General features: G+C 36.2%; 1 protein-coding gene across 1 annotated transcript in view; it reads right to left on the bottom strand.

Annotated features, from left to right (window-relative positions):
* Ccdc171 (coiled-coil domain containing 171) overlaps window positions 1–13130 on the bottom strand; it is a 310385-nt gene that overhangs the window by 40093 nt on the left and 257162 nt on the right. The window contains exon 24 of the mRNA XM_013020745.1: window positions 5688–5840. Within this exon, the coding sequence (XP_012876199.1) occupies window positions 5688–5840 (153 nt within the window). The remainder of the gene's footprint in view (window positions 1–5687; window positions 5841–13130) is intronic.

The raw sequence follows: 13130 nt of genomic DNA, 5'->3' as shown, positions 1-13130 counted from the left end.
TCATCTACTGAGGGGCATCTGGGTTGGTTCCATATCTTAGCTATGGTAAATAATGCTGCAATAAACATAGTTGTGCTGGTAGCTTTAGTATGGTCTTGTTTGTAAACATTTGGGTAAATGCCCAAAAGTGGGATTGCTGGGTCATAGGGAAGCTCTATGTGGAGTCTTTTGAAGAACCTCCACACTACCTTCCAAAGTGGTTGAACAAGTTTACACTCCCACCAACAATGCAGTAAGGTTCCCTTCTGTCCACATCCCCTCCAGCATCTGTTGTTATTAGAGTTCTTGATTATAGCCATTCTAACTGGGATGAGGTGGTATCTCAGTGTTGTTTTGATTTGCATTTCTTTTATGTCTAGAGAGGTTGAGCATTTTTTCATGTGTCTATTGACCATCCTTCTTTCCTCTTCAGAGAAGTTTCTTCTTAAGTCGTTAGCCCACTTATTTATTGGTCAGTTGTTTCTTTGAGGATTTGTTTTTGGGCGATTTAATTTTTTGAGTTGCAGGTAGGTTTTAGATATGAGACTCTTGTCAGTTGTATGGCTAGTGAAGATCTTCTCCCAATCCGTGGGCTTTCTATTGATTTTGCTAGCTATGTCCTTTGCCATGCAGAAGCTCTGCAATATCATGCAATCCCATTTGCCTAACCTTTCTTTGATTTGTTGTGTTTCTGGGTCTCTATTAAGAAAATTTTGGCCTGTGCCAAGGAGACCTAGGGTTTCTCCTATTCCATCCTGTAATGTTTTCAGAGTGTCTGCTTTGACTCCGAGGTCTTTGATCCATTTGGAGTTGATTCTGGTGCAGGGTGATATATATATAAGGCTCTAGCTTTAGTTTTCTACAAGTAACTAACCAATTTTTCCAGCACCATTTACTGACGAGGCTGTCTTTCTTCCATTCTATTTTTTTACCTCACTTATCAAAGATTAGATGGCTATAAGTCTGTGGGTTCATTTCTGGGTTTTCAATTCTATTCCATGGGTCCTGAGGTCTGTTCTTGTGCCAGTACCAAGCTGTTTTGATTACTATGGCTTTGTTGTAGAGTTTGAAATTTGGTATTGATATTCCTCCAGCACCAAAAACAGTACTTTTCTTTCATACTCTCATCAATCCTATAAAGTAGGCATTTTAATCTACAAATACAAATATCAAAAATTATGAGTCAACCACTTGTGGCTCATGACTGGAATCCCAGCTGCTCAGGAGGCTGAGATCTGAGGAATGCAGTTCAAAACCAGACTGGGAAGGAAAATCCATGAGATGCTTATCTGTAATTAAACACCAAAAAGTCAGAAGTGGATCTGTGGCTCCAGTGAGCTAGCTCTAACCTTTAGCAGATAAAGCTCCAGGACAGTGCCCAGACCCTGAGTTCAAGCTAAAAATAAAAATAATAAAATTATGCTTTATTTATATGGCTAATACATTGCCAGAATGCATACATATGACCACCTTATTCTAAAGCCTTATATGAGAGTCCTGTAAGAGGCAATGACACATGAAGTAGTTGTCAGAGGAGAGAATTAATTAAGAGTTTTAAAGTGACTAAAATAAAAACTAAAGAGACCAAAGACATCAAAACCAAAATGGTATGAAAACAGAATCAAACTATATTATAAAATGAAAGCAAGGACTAGATGTTGCAAGAATGTGCTAGGAACATATGAAGGTAAGAGATATCTTCAAGAATAAAGAAAACACAGACAGGCAATTTAGATAATTATAAATGATCATTATTTATAAGTTTAAAATACACATAAAACAAAACCAATAATCACCTAATGACATTTTTAATATATATAAAATATATTGATACCTACAATATAATGTTAGAAGAAAAATGAACTTTTACTCTTATAAGGTCCTTATACTTTTTTGGAAGATATAAAACAGTAACTCCAAGTAGATTATTAAATGTATATCACATATACCTCCCTAGTACAGCCACTAAAATATGAAAAGATACTCACAAAGCTAATACACAAATAAAAATGGAATATTAAAATAAATTCAAATAATTTAAAAGAAGGATAAGGAACAAAAATACGAAAGAAACAAATATGAAACAAAATTTTTGACAAAAGTCCAAACTTGCCAGGCTCTGGTGGCTCACGACTGTAATCCTAGCTACTCAGGAGGCTGAGATCTGAGGATCATGGTTCAAAGCCAGCCTGGGCAGGAAAGTCCGTGAGACTCTTATCTTCCAATAAAACTACCTGAAAACCTGAAGTAGTGCTGTGGCTCAAATGGTATAGCACTAGCCTTGAGCCTTGAGCTGAAGGACAGTGCCCAGACCCAGAGTTCAAGCCCCATGATCAACAAAAAAAAGTCCAAACCTATCAGTAATTATATTAAATATAAATGGTTTAGTCACTGAATTAAAGTGAGAGATTGTGAAAATAAAGGAAACTAAATTTGTATCTTTCTGAAATCCACTATAAATGTAAAAGAAAATGCTGAAAGAACTCGCATTATTAAATAGTAATCAAGGCTAAACTGTGAAACATGAAAATAACTAAAATTATGAAAAAAATTGCTTATGTAGTCTATTCCTTGATAACAACTCCAAAACTTTTCTGTATGCCTCTAGCTTAAAATTCCTACCTCGAGCTTAGCATCTTCCTTCAATTCCATATTGAACATCCCTTTTGACATCTCAAGGTTATAGTAAGAAGCAGAACAAAATTATGAAGTCTGCAGCTGAAAATGTTAGACGCTAGTAAGCTTTTCTGTGGTGATAAAATCCAATTACTTTCTATCAAGATAATGGCGATTAAAATAATAAATGACTTTTGGGGGCTACTCACTAAGTACAAGGTGAAGTCCAAAGCACTTCTCACCAGATCTCCCAACATCTCTGTCATGCAACAGTATTATTCTACCTATTTTACTAATGGAAACCCTGAGATCCAAGCCTCATGGTTAGCAATGGACAGGAGTAAAATTAGAATCTAAACTTACCTGACTTTTATACCACACAATATTAGTTAATCAAGTATCCATTCATTAAAACTCCTTTGCCCCTTGATTCATTAAAGGTATATGTTGCTGGGGGCTAGTGGCTGATTCCTATAATCCTAGTTACTCAAAAGGCTGCGATCTGAGGAATGAGGTTTGAAGCCAACTGGGGAGACAATTCCAAAAGACTCTTTACTTAACTAGCAAAAAGCCTCAAGTGGAGCTGTGACCCAAGTGGCAGAGTACCAACCTGAGCAAAAAAAAAGGAAGCCAGGTGCCAGTGGCTCACGCCTGCAATTCTAGCTACTCAGGAGCCTGAGATCTGAGGATCTCTGTTCAAAGCCAGTTCAGGCAGGAAATTCCTGGTGAGACTCTTATCTCCAATTAACCCTGAAAAAACTGGAAGTGGCACTGTGGCTTAAGTGGTAGAGCTCTCACCTTGAGCTGAAGAGCTGAGGGACAGTGCCCAGGCCCAGAGTTCAAGCCCCACGACTGACAGAAAAAAAAACAAAACCTAAAGGTCAGCACCTAAGCCCTGAGTTCAAGTCCCAATACTGGTATAAAAAAATAAAAAATATAAGAAAGTATGAATAACCATATTACCATTTTCAATGAAAAGAGTGTAAGTAGACTTTTGCTTAAAACTTCTTTGAAAAATTTTCTCTTGTTTAGTGATACAGGTGGACCCATTGCACCAATTAGATGTACAAGATGTTATGTAGAAAATGAACTTTACAACTTTGGGGGGGGTGAGATGGGAAGGGATGAGAAGGGGAAACAAAGGAGGATGCAACAATGCTTGATAAGAAATGTACTCATTAGCTTGCCCATGTAATTGTAACCCCTCTGTACGTTATTTTCACAATTAAAAAAAATGTAAGTATTTAAATGAGAAAAATATTTTTTAAAAAGAAAGCCTTTCAATGTATGCATATAAATACATGGAACTATGTATGTATCAGACATTACTGGGTCATCCTATAATTCTGAGTTTGTCTAAGAACTGGAGAGCTACTTTATGACAATGAGGGAATTGCAGAAAATTCAAATAAAATTTTAAGTAACTAAAATAGTGAAAATAATGGATAACTTCTAGATTTCTTGGAATGTAAGAAAAATATCTATTAAAATATCATGTTAGTCAAGTTTCTTGTCATTTAGACTTGATAGTGTTCCTAATTGAATATAGGCCCAATGCCCAGGGCTCTTATTCACCAGGCAATATTGCCTCTCACTAGAAAATCAAAGGCTAAGATCTATCATCTACCTCCCTCAGAGTTCATTGTGTGTGTGTGTGTGTGTGTGTGTGTGTGTGTTTTGTCAGTCATGGGGCTTGAACTCTGGGTCTGGGCACTGTCCCTCAGCTCTTTAGCTCAAGGCTAGTGCTCTACCACTGGAGCTACAGCACCACTGCTGGCTTTCTGGTGGTTTATTGGAGATACACAGCTTTCCTGCCTGGGCTGGCTTTGAACCATGATCCTCAGATCTCAACCTCCTGAGTAGCTAAGATTACAGGCGTAAGCCACTGACACCTTGCTGGAAAAATGAAATTTATCATACAATCATATTGCTGTTTGAGAAATAATGATTCTGAACTATGGAAAAAGAATTGCACAAATCTTGTGGAGTTGTTGAACTGAACAGCATTCTCCTCAGAGTATATATTAAATCACACAGCTATCTTTCCATATTATAGAGCTGCCTACCTTGAGAACCATTTCTAAAGTGAACCACCTCTCAAAATGACTTGCTGATCCAGGGGCTTGAAGTCAAGGCCTGAGCGCTGTCCCTGAGCTTTTTTGCTCACAGCTAGGCCACTACCACTTTGAGCCACACTTATACTTCCAGATTTGGGGTGGTTAATCGGAAATAAGAGTCTCTCTGACATTCCTGCCCTAGGATTAGCTCCCAACCACGAACCTCAACTCACAGCCTTTTGAGTAGCTAGGTTAACAAGTGTAAGCCACCAGCATACAGCTATGTATTTTTTCTCTTAGAAATCACCATGAGCCATTATAACCAAACCAAAAGAAAAAGTCATATTGCAATTATGGTAACCCTCTGAATCTCTTCGACATATCTACTGTTTGAGAAAAAAAAGTTTAAATGTTTATTCTACTCCTTTATGTCACAATATATTCATTTTTTAAAACTCCCCAAACACATATTTCAAATGTAGAAAATATTTTTTAGTCTTAAGTGGGCCCAAATTTCATCATGGACTGAAATTTTTAAGACATAAAATGAGTGCTGAAGCTGAATTTTAATCATATAGATGAATCACAACATGCATCTTGAGCTAGGCATGTATTATGGATAAGTCTAGTTTTCTACAGAGAATAATCACATGTTCTAATTACCATTTTGGTTATACGCATAATTAATAATATTCTGTCTTAATGGGACACAGTGAATCTTCAGACAGTTGCAAGCTTTAACTATGCATATTGCCAAATCCAACTGTCAGCTGCACTGCCAAACACAAAGGAATCTTGACGTGGTGTTTTAGCATTGTTAACAATATGCATATCTTTATACATGATACAATGGAAACATTAATTGCTTTTCTTCCCTCAAAATTTTCTCCATACTAATTTTATGTTGCTTGCTTGATCATTAACCCCCAAATGATACACATTAGTGAATGATCTCATAAACAAAACTGTAAATGTGAAAAAAAAATGTGGCTCAAGAGTTAAAGAAGAGAAAAACATTGTTATATAAGGACTTACTGATTGTAAACTTTCATTTTCACGTAAACAGGCTGTGTGAAGCTCTGATTTCAAGGTTGCAATGTGATTTCGATGAGATGTCATTTCCATCTCTAAGGTAGCAATTCTAGTGCTTGCAAGCTGGTAGACATCCATGAAACTTTTAATCATAGCCTTAAGAAATAAAAATAATGTCACATACAATTCAAATAAAGCTGTCCCCAAAGGAGAACCTCCATAATTTGAAAGCAAAATCATTAAAATTTTAGAATAAAAAAATTTCTTGAAATATAATCATTCTAAACCTCACATTTATATTGGAAACAATAACTGCTTTCAGAAAGTTTTGGGAAAAAATAATTGAAACTTCTTTCCAGTTATTCAAATAAGATGTACTTTGATCTTTTGTTCTTAAAATTTAGAATTTAGGTTATAAAAATGGCACACTCATTTTCTGTAGTAAAGTTACATTCAAGTTATAATTTGACCTAAATTTCTATTTTAAGAGAGACACATATAAAAATATATAAACAAGATAACCTCAAAACAAGCTGCATTTGCAAAAATTTTCAATCCATCTAAAAGACAAATGCTCTGAAACAAAAGGACTAAAATAATCCTATGCCGTTTAAAGAGTAAATGATATGATTACTTTATTGAAAGAAAAGCATAATTGTATTCATTCACAGAACTCCAAAATATGCTTACATTGTTACACAAAATGTAAGAAAATAAATAAAAGAAGCAAGTGCTAGTAACTTATTATTCCCCTCAAAAGTACAGTATTTGGGAGATTGATGAACTTCTGTATCATACTTTAACTGTTTTTTACAGACATCTTCAAAAGCAATCTGCACTGAATTTTAAGCCCAACACATATTATTATGCAGTTTTAAAGGTCTTTAAAAATACCTCAAGTATATAAAAAATAAATTCAAATATCTCAAAGATTCTTTTAAAAATAATGCATTACTTATACAAAAATGTTCCCACTGTCACCACAACTTTATAATACAGTAGGGTCTGAATATTTGCACATTGCATTCAATATGGAAGGCTTAAATTGGGAAAGCATTGAAAAACTAGATAATTAAGCAATTCTGAATGCATGTGAAAATGATTCAGTGAAAAAAAGTAAGAAATAGCATATACAATATCTAAGAAACAGATTATTTTCTTGTAGTTAATAGAAAACTCAAAACTTTTTACCTAATTAATTCTTTGCCCTTAAAAAAAAAATCCAGCTCAGGCACCATCTCTTTCAAAACCCTACTTACAGCTGAAAAAGTTCAATTAAGTTCTATTCTGGTTCTCTGTGGGTACCTCACACTTGTTTTTACTATTGCACTTATTGCTTTAACAGTAATTCATTAGTTTATATGTTTAAGAGACTAAGGGCTTCCATAAGGCTGGATACTATGTCTACAGATTTCTATTTCTTCAGGAATGATAGTAGCCCATAGTGATTACTTGCTCAAATGAATAACTAAATCATTGTTTTGAATGGAAGAATGAATGAATGAAAAATTAGAAAAGAAGGGATGGGAAGGGGAAACAAAGGAGGAGGCTACAATGCTTGATAAGAAATGTATTCATTATCTTGCCCATGTAATTGTAACCCCTCTGTACAGTATTTTCACAATAAAAAAAAAGAAAAGAAAAAGAAAAATTAGAAAAGATGAACATTGAAAGACATCTGGGTTGGCATAAAATACCTTACATAAAAGGATAAAGATATTTTGGAAAATATAATTTCAATAATCATCTGATGAATTAATTATATTTTGTTCAAGCTGAAAGAAAAGCAGAAGCACAGCTATAGGCACAAAACGATGGACTATAACAGCATGAACTACATTGTCCAAGACTAAACATGGTACAACATCCCAAATATGCTAATCTACCTTACCAAGAGTTATTTTAATGTGTATTTATAGCAAATATGAGTTTAAAAAATTTCAGCTGGGCACTGGTGGCTCACGCCTGTAAGCCTGTAATCGTAGCTACTCAGGAGGCTGAGATCTGAGGATCACATTTCAAAACTAGTACAGCAGGAAAGTCTGTGAGACTCTTATCTCCAATAAACCACTCAGAAAACCGGAAGTGTCACTGTGGCTCAAGTGGTAGAGCACTAGCCTTGAGCTGAAGACCTAAGGAATAGACCCCAGGCCAAGAGTTCAACCCCCATGACCGACCAAAAAAAAAATTCAATGTTTTGATTGTAAAAGTTAAAAATTATTAGGGCTACAGTAAATGGTGCTGGCAAAATTGGTTAATCACCTGTAGAAAACTAAAGCTAGACCCTTACATATCACCCTGCACCAGAATCAACTCCAAATGGATCAAAGACCTCAAAGTCAAATCAGACACCCTGAAAGCATTATAGGAAGGAATAGGAGAAACCCTAGGTCTCCTTGGCACAGGCCAAAATTTTCTCAATAAAGACCCAGAAACATAACAAATCAAAGAAAGCTTGGACAAATGGGATTGCATGAAGCTGCAGAGCCTCTGCATGGCAAAGGACATAGCTAGCAAGATCAATAATCCCACAGATTGGGAGAAGATCTTCACTAGCCATACAACTGACAAGGGTGTCACATCTAAAAATACTTACAACTCAAAAATTCAAATCCCCCAACAACAAATACTCAAAGAAACAACTGCCCGATAAATAAGCGGGCTAAAGACTTAAAGAGAAACTTCTCTGAAGAGGAAATAAGAATGGCCAATAGACACATGAAGAAATGCTCCAGTTCTCTAGCCATAAAAAAAAATGCAAATCAAAACACTGAGATTCCACCTCACCCCAGTTAGAATGGCTATAATCAAGACCTCTAATAACAACAGATGCTGTATTTTTGGTGGGACTGTAAACTTCTTCAACCACTTTGGAAAGCAGTATAGAACAACAATTGAAACTCAGTAAACATAAATCCTAAGAATGGCTCCAGGCTGGGCTCTGTGAGTGTTTCAGTAGCTTTTCAGAGAAAAGCTACTGGTTGTTGATAGCTTTCAACACCACCTACAACCTAGCCTCATCACAGCAACTGCAAGTTAGAGGCAACAGCCTTCTCCCTCTTTTGTGATACTCAAAGCAGATCTCCCGGGCTGGGAAGGTGGCTCAGTGGTAGAGGCTTGCCTTGCATGCCTGAGGCCTTGGGTTCAATTCCTCAGCACCACATAAGCAAAAAGAAAAGAGCCGGAAGTAGCACCATGGCTCAAGTAGCTTTGAGCTGAAGAGCTGAGGAACAGCTCCCAGGCCCAGACTGGACCCCCCCCCACCCAAAAAAAAAAAGAAAAAGGAAAGCAGATCTCCCTCCCACTGAATTAGCCTGGGAGGAGGCTCACAAAAGTCCTGTGTAAGGCAGAGCTACCTTCTGCCTGCTCAAACAAACTGACATAAGAAACCAATCAAATGACAGGAAAACAAAACACCACAAGCAAATCAGAGACTCTGCCAAGAGACTGGTTACAGACACAGGGGAGATACAAGATTCCTCCCCCCCCCCAAAAAAAATCAAAGAACTCTTTTTTTAACCTATTTTTTTTAATATTTTTAAATTGTTTTCTTTTTTCTTTCATAATTTTTATTTTAGGTGTGCTTGTGGTATTTAAAAAAAAAAAACTCTTTTACCTTTTGGTCCTTTTTTTTTTTCGGTGACTTAATTGCTGTTCTGCTCATCCCCAAATATATACCCATCGTCAATTTTTAGGCCTTATCTTTCATTGTGTGCATACTTAATTCAGAAATTGATTACTCAATTCACAACCTCTTAGGCTTAACTCCTTTAATAGTAGTATTATTTCTTTATACTTATATAATTTTTAAGTATTCCATTTTTAAGTTTTTTATTTTTCCATTTTTCCTTTATATCTCTCTCCTCCTCTCATTCTATCCTTTTTTTCTATCAGTATTATTTCTTTATAGTTACATAATTTTAAGTGTTTCATTTTTTAAATTTAAATTTTTATTTGTTCATTTTTTCCTTGTTTCTTTATCTCTCTCCTTTCATTCTGTTCTGTTTCCTCTCTGAAATTAGAACCTGGTTAAATTCCCTCTTTCCTTTTAGCTCTCCACATTCCTCTAATCCTATTTTTCCCCCACAATTCTCCCTAAACCGATTAATTTCTGGTCTACTAAATCCCTCTTTGACTTTCTTAGCCCATTAATCCATAGCTGTAGGATGTTGAATTAGATTGTATCTGTTAAGCTAGATTATATCTGTTAAGCTAGATTGTATCTACAGCCATTTTCACTGAGTCAATCAATCTGTGCAACTACAGGACTCTGGTTAATGCTTGCCTTAAAATAGGGTTCTAGCATAAAATTGGTGTTACTTTCATACCAAATGGACAGAACAAGCTGGAGAAACACAAGAAAAATGGCAAGTCCAGGTATCTCAACTCCCACTCATGATAATCAGGTGACAGAACAGTTAATGAATAATCCAGAGGAGAGTTCCAAAGAGCTCTACAAAACTAATAGTAAACTTGGTGAATGAAAAGATTGAAAGCCTGAAAAGGACTCAGTGCCAGCATGATAAGAAGATAAGAATCAGAATGAGATAATATAAGAATAATATAAGAATAAGATAAGATAATACAAGAATAAGAACAAGATAAGATAAGATGATAAGAAGAGGCTAACCAAAGATTAATACAGGAACTTTGCGTGCATGATGAGGCTAACCAAAAATTAATACAGGAATCTCATGAGCATGAGGAAGCTAATCAAAGATAAATACAGGAATAGCATGAGCAGGGTGAGAATAGAAAAAGATCAATGAAGGCATTCATAAGAAGACAGCTGAAGATATCCCAGGAGGCCATGAAGGAAATGCTGAATGGAGCCCACCAGAAGGAAAGGGAGTCCAAGGAAACCATAACCAATTAACTAAGGGATTTGAGAATAAACACTCAACACCAAATTAAGGAAGTAAAGAAGTCCATACAAAATCTAAAACAAAACTCCAACAAAGAATTTGCAGTCATCAGAGCTGACCAATTAGAAGGAAAGGAAATAAAAACAAAGTAGAAAATCTTGACATTAGGTTAAACCATGGAGAAGATCAAATCTCTGGGATTGAAGACAGCCTGGATATTATTGAGAAAGAACATACAACTATCCAAGACAAATCCAAGACATATAATAGATCTATTCAACATTTAGAAGACACCATCATAAGACGTAAACTGAAGGTAATGGGTGCAGAGGAGACCTAGAAACAGAGGTTAATAGTCTAGGAAATTTACTTAACAGAATCCTAGCAGAGAACTTCCCAAACATGCAAAAAGATTGGCCTATTCAGATGCAAGAATCATTTAGAACCCCAAGTAGACCAGACCAGAACAGGATATCCCACCTTAACATTATAATTCATACAGGATCAATTCAGACCAAGGAACGAATCCTTAAAGCTGTCAAGGAGAAAAGATCAGTCGACTATAAAGGGAAACCAATTAGCATAACATCAAATTTCTCAGCAGAGAAAATTAAATCAAGAAGAGCCTGGAATGATATATGCCACCCCCTAAAAACAAACAACTATCAACCAAGAATACTGTACCCAGCTAAACTATCCTTCATAACGGAAGGTCAAATAAAAAACTTCCATAGCAAAGAAAAACTGAAACAATGTATCTCTACTAAACCAATCCTACAAAAGATACTTAAGGGCTGGGAAGGTGGCTCAGTGGTAGAGCACTTGCCTTGCATGCCTGAGACCCTGGGTTCGATTCCTCAGCACCACGTAAGCAAAAAAGAAAAAAGCCGGAAGTGGCGCTGTGGTTCAACTGGTAGAGTGCTAGCCTTGAGCTGAAGAGCTGAGGGATAGTGCCCAGGCCCAGAGTTCAGGCCCCACGACCAGACACCAAAAAAAAAAAAAAAAGATACTTAAGATATCCTACACATAGAAGACCAACAAAACCACAATAAAGGCCAAGAAATGGCACCCAAACTGAGAATCCAAGAACCACAGGAAGAACCCAGTTGTCACAGCCCACGACAAGGTGAATAACATGGCAGGAACTACCAAACACATCTCAGTTCTAACTCTCAATATTAATGGACTTACCACTCTCTCCACTTCTCTTCAATTTAGTATTAGAATACCTAGCTAGAGCAATAAGACAAGATGCAAACATACAGATCCAAATAGGGGAAAATGAAGTAAAACTCTCCCTCTTTGCAGATGGCATGATCTTGTATTTAAAGAATCCTACAGTCTCCACTCCCAAACTACTCGAGCTGATTCAAAACTTTGGCAAAGCAGCAGGGTATAAAATTAACCCTCAAAAATCAGTAGCCTTTCTGTGTGCCAACAATGAGAAAAGCCTAGCTGAAATCAGGAAAGCGACTCCATTCGTAATAGCCCCACAATAATTAAAATACCTAAGAATTAACTTAACCAAAGAAGTGAAGGACCTCTATGATGAAAACTTTAAACACCTGAAAAAGGAAATCAAAACAGAACTTAGAAAATAGAAAAATCTCCCATGCTCCTGGATTAGAAGGATCAACATCATGAAAATGGCAATACTTCCAAAGGCTATCTACAAATTCAATGCAATATCTATCAATATTCCAGCTTCATTTTTCAAAGAAATAGAAGAAGCAATCCAAAAATTTATATGGAACAATAAAAGACCCCCGAATAGCAAAAATGATCTTTAATAGAAACAGCAGTGCTGGAGGAATATCAGTACCAAATTTCAAATTCTACTTACTACAAAGCCATAGTAATCAAAACAACTTGGTACTGGCACAAGAACAGACCTCAGGATCATTGGAATAGAACTGAAAACCCAGAAATGAACCCACAGACCTATAACCACCTAATCTTTGATAAGGGAGCTAAAAAATAAAATAAAATGGAAGAAAGACAGCCTCGTCAGTAAATGGTGCTGGCAAAATTGATTAATCACCTGTAGAAAACTAAAGCTAGATCCTTATATCTCAACCTGCACCAGAATCAACTGCAAATGGATCAAAGACCTTGGAGTCAAAGCAGACACTCTGAAAACATTACAGGATGGAATAGGAGAAACCCTAGGAATCCTTGGCACAGCCAGAAATTTTCCTAATAGAGACTCAGAAACAACAAATCAAAGTAAGCTTGGACAAATGGGATTGCATGAAGCTGCAGAGCTTCTGCACTGAAAAGGAAATAGATAGTAAGATCAATAGGAAGCCCACGGATTGGGAGAAGATCTTCACTAGCCATACAACCGACAAGGGTCTCATATCTAAAAATACTTACAACTCAAAAAATCAAATCCCCCAATAACAAATACTCAAAGAAACAACTACCTGATAAATAAGTGGGCTAAAGACTTGAAGAGAAACTTCTCTGAAGAGGAAAGAAGGATGGTCAATAGATAAATGAAGAAATGCTCAACTTCTCTATCCATAAAAGAAATGCAAATCAAAACAACATTGAGATTCCACCTCACCCCAGTTAGAAT

Source organism: Dipodomys ordii, unplaced genomic scaffold (assembly GCF_000151885.1).
Source record: "Dipodomys ordii isolate 6190 unplaced genomic scaffold, Dord_2.0 Scaffold53, whole genome shotgun sequence".
Classification (NCBI taxonomy): Eukaryota; Metazoa; Chordata; class Mammalia; order Rodentia; family Heteromyidae; genus Dipodomys; species Dipodomys ordii.
The sequence above is the reverse complement of the archived record's forward strand: the minus strand, read 5'-3'. Positions and strand labels throughout refer to the sequence as shown.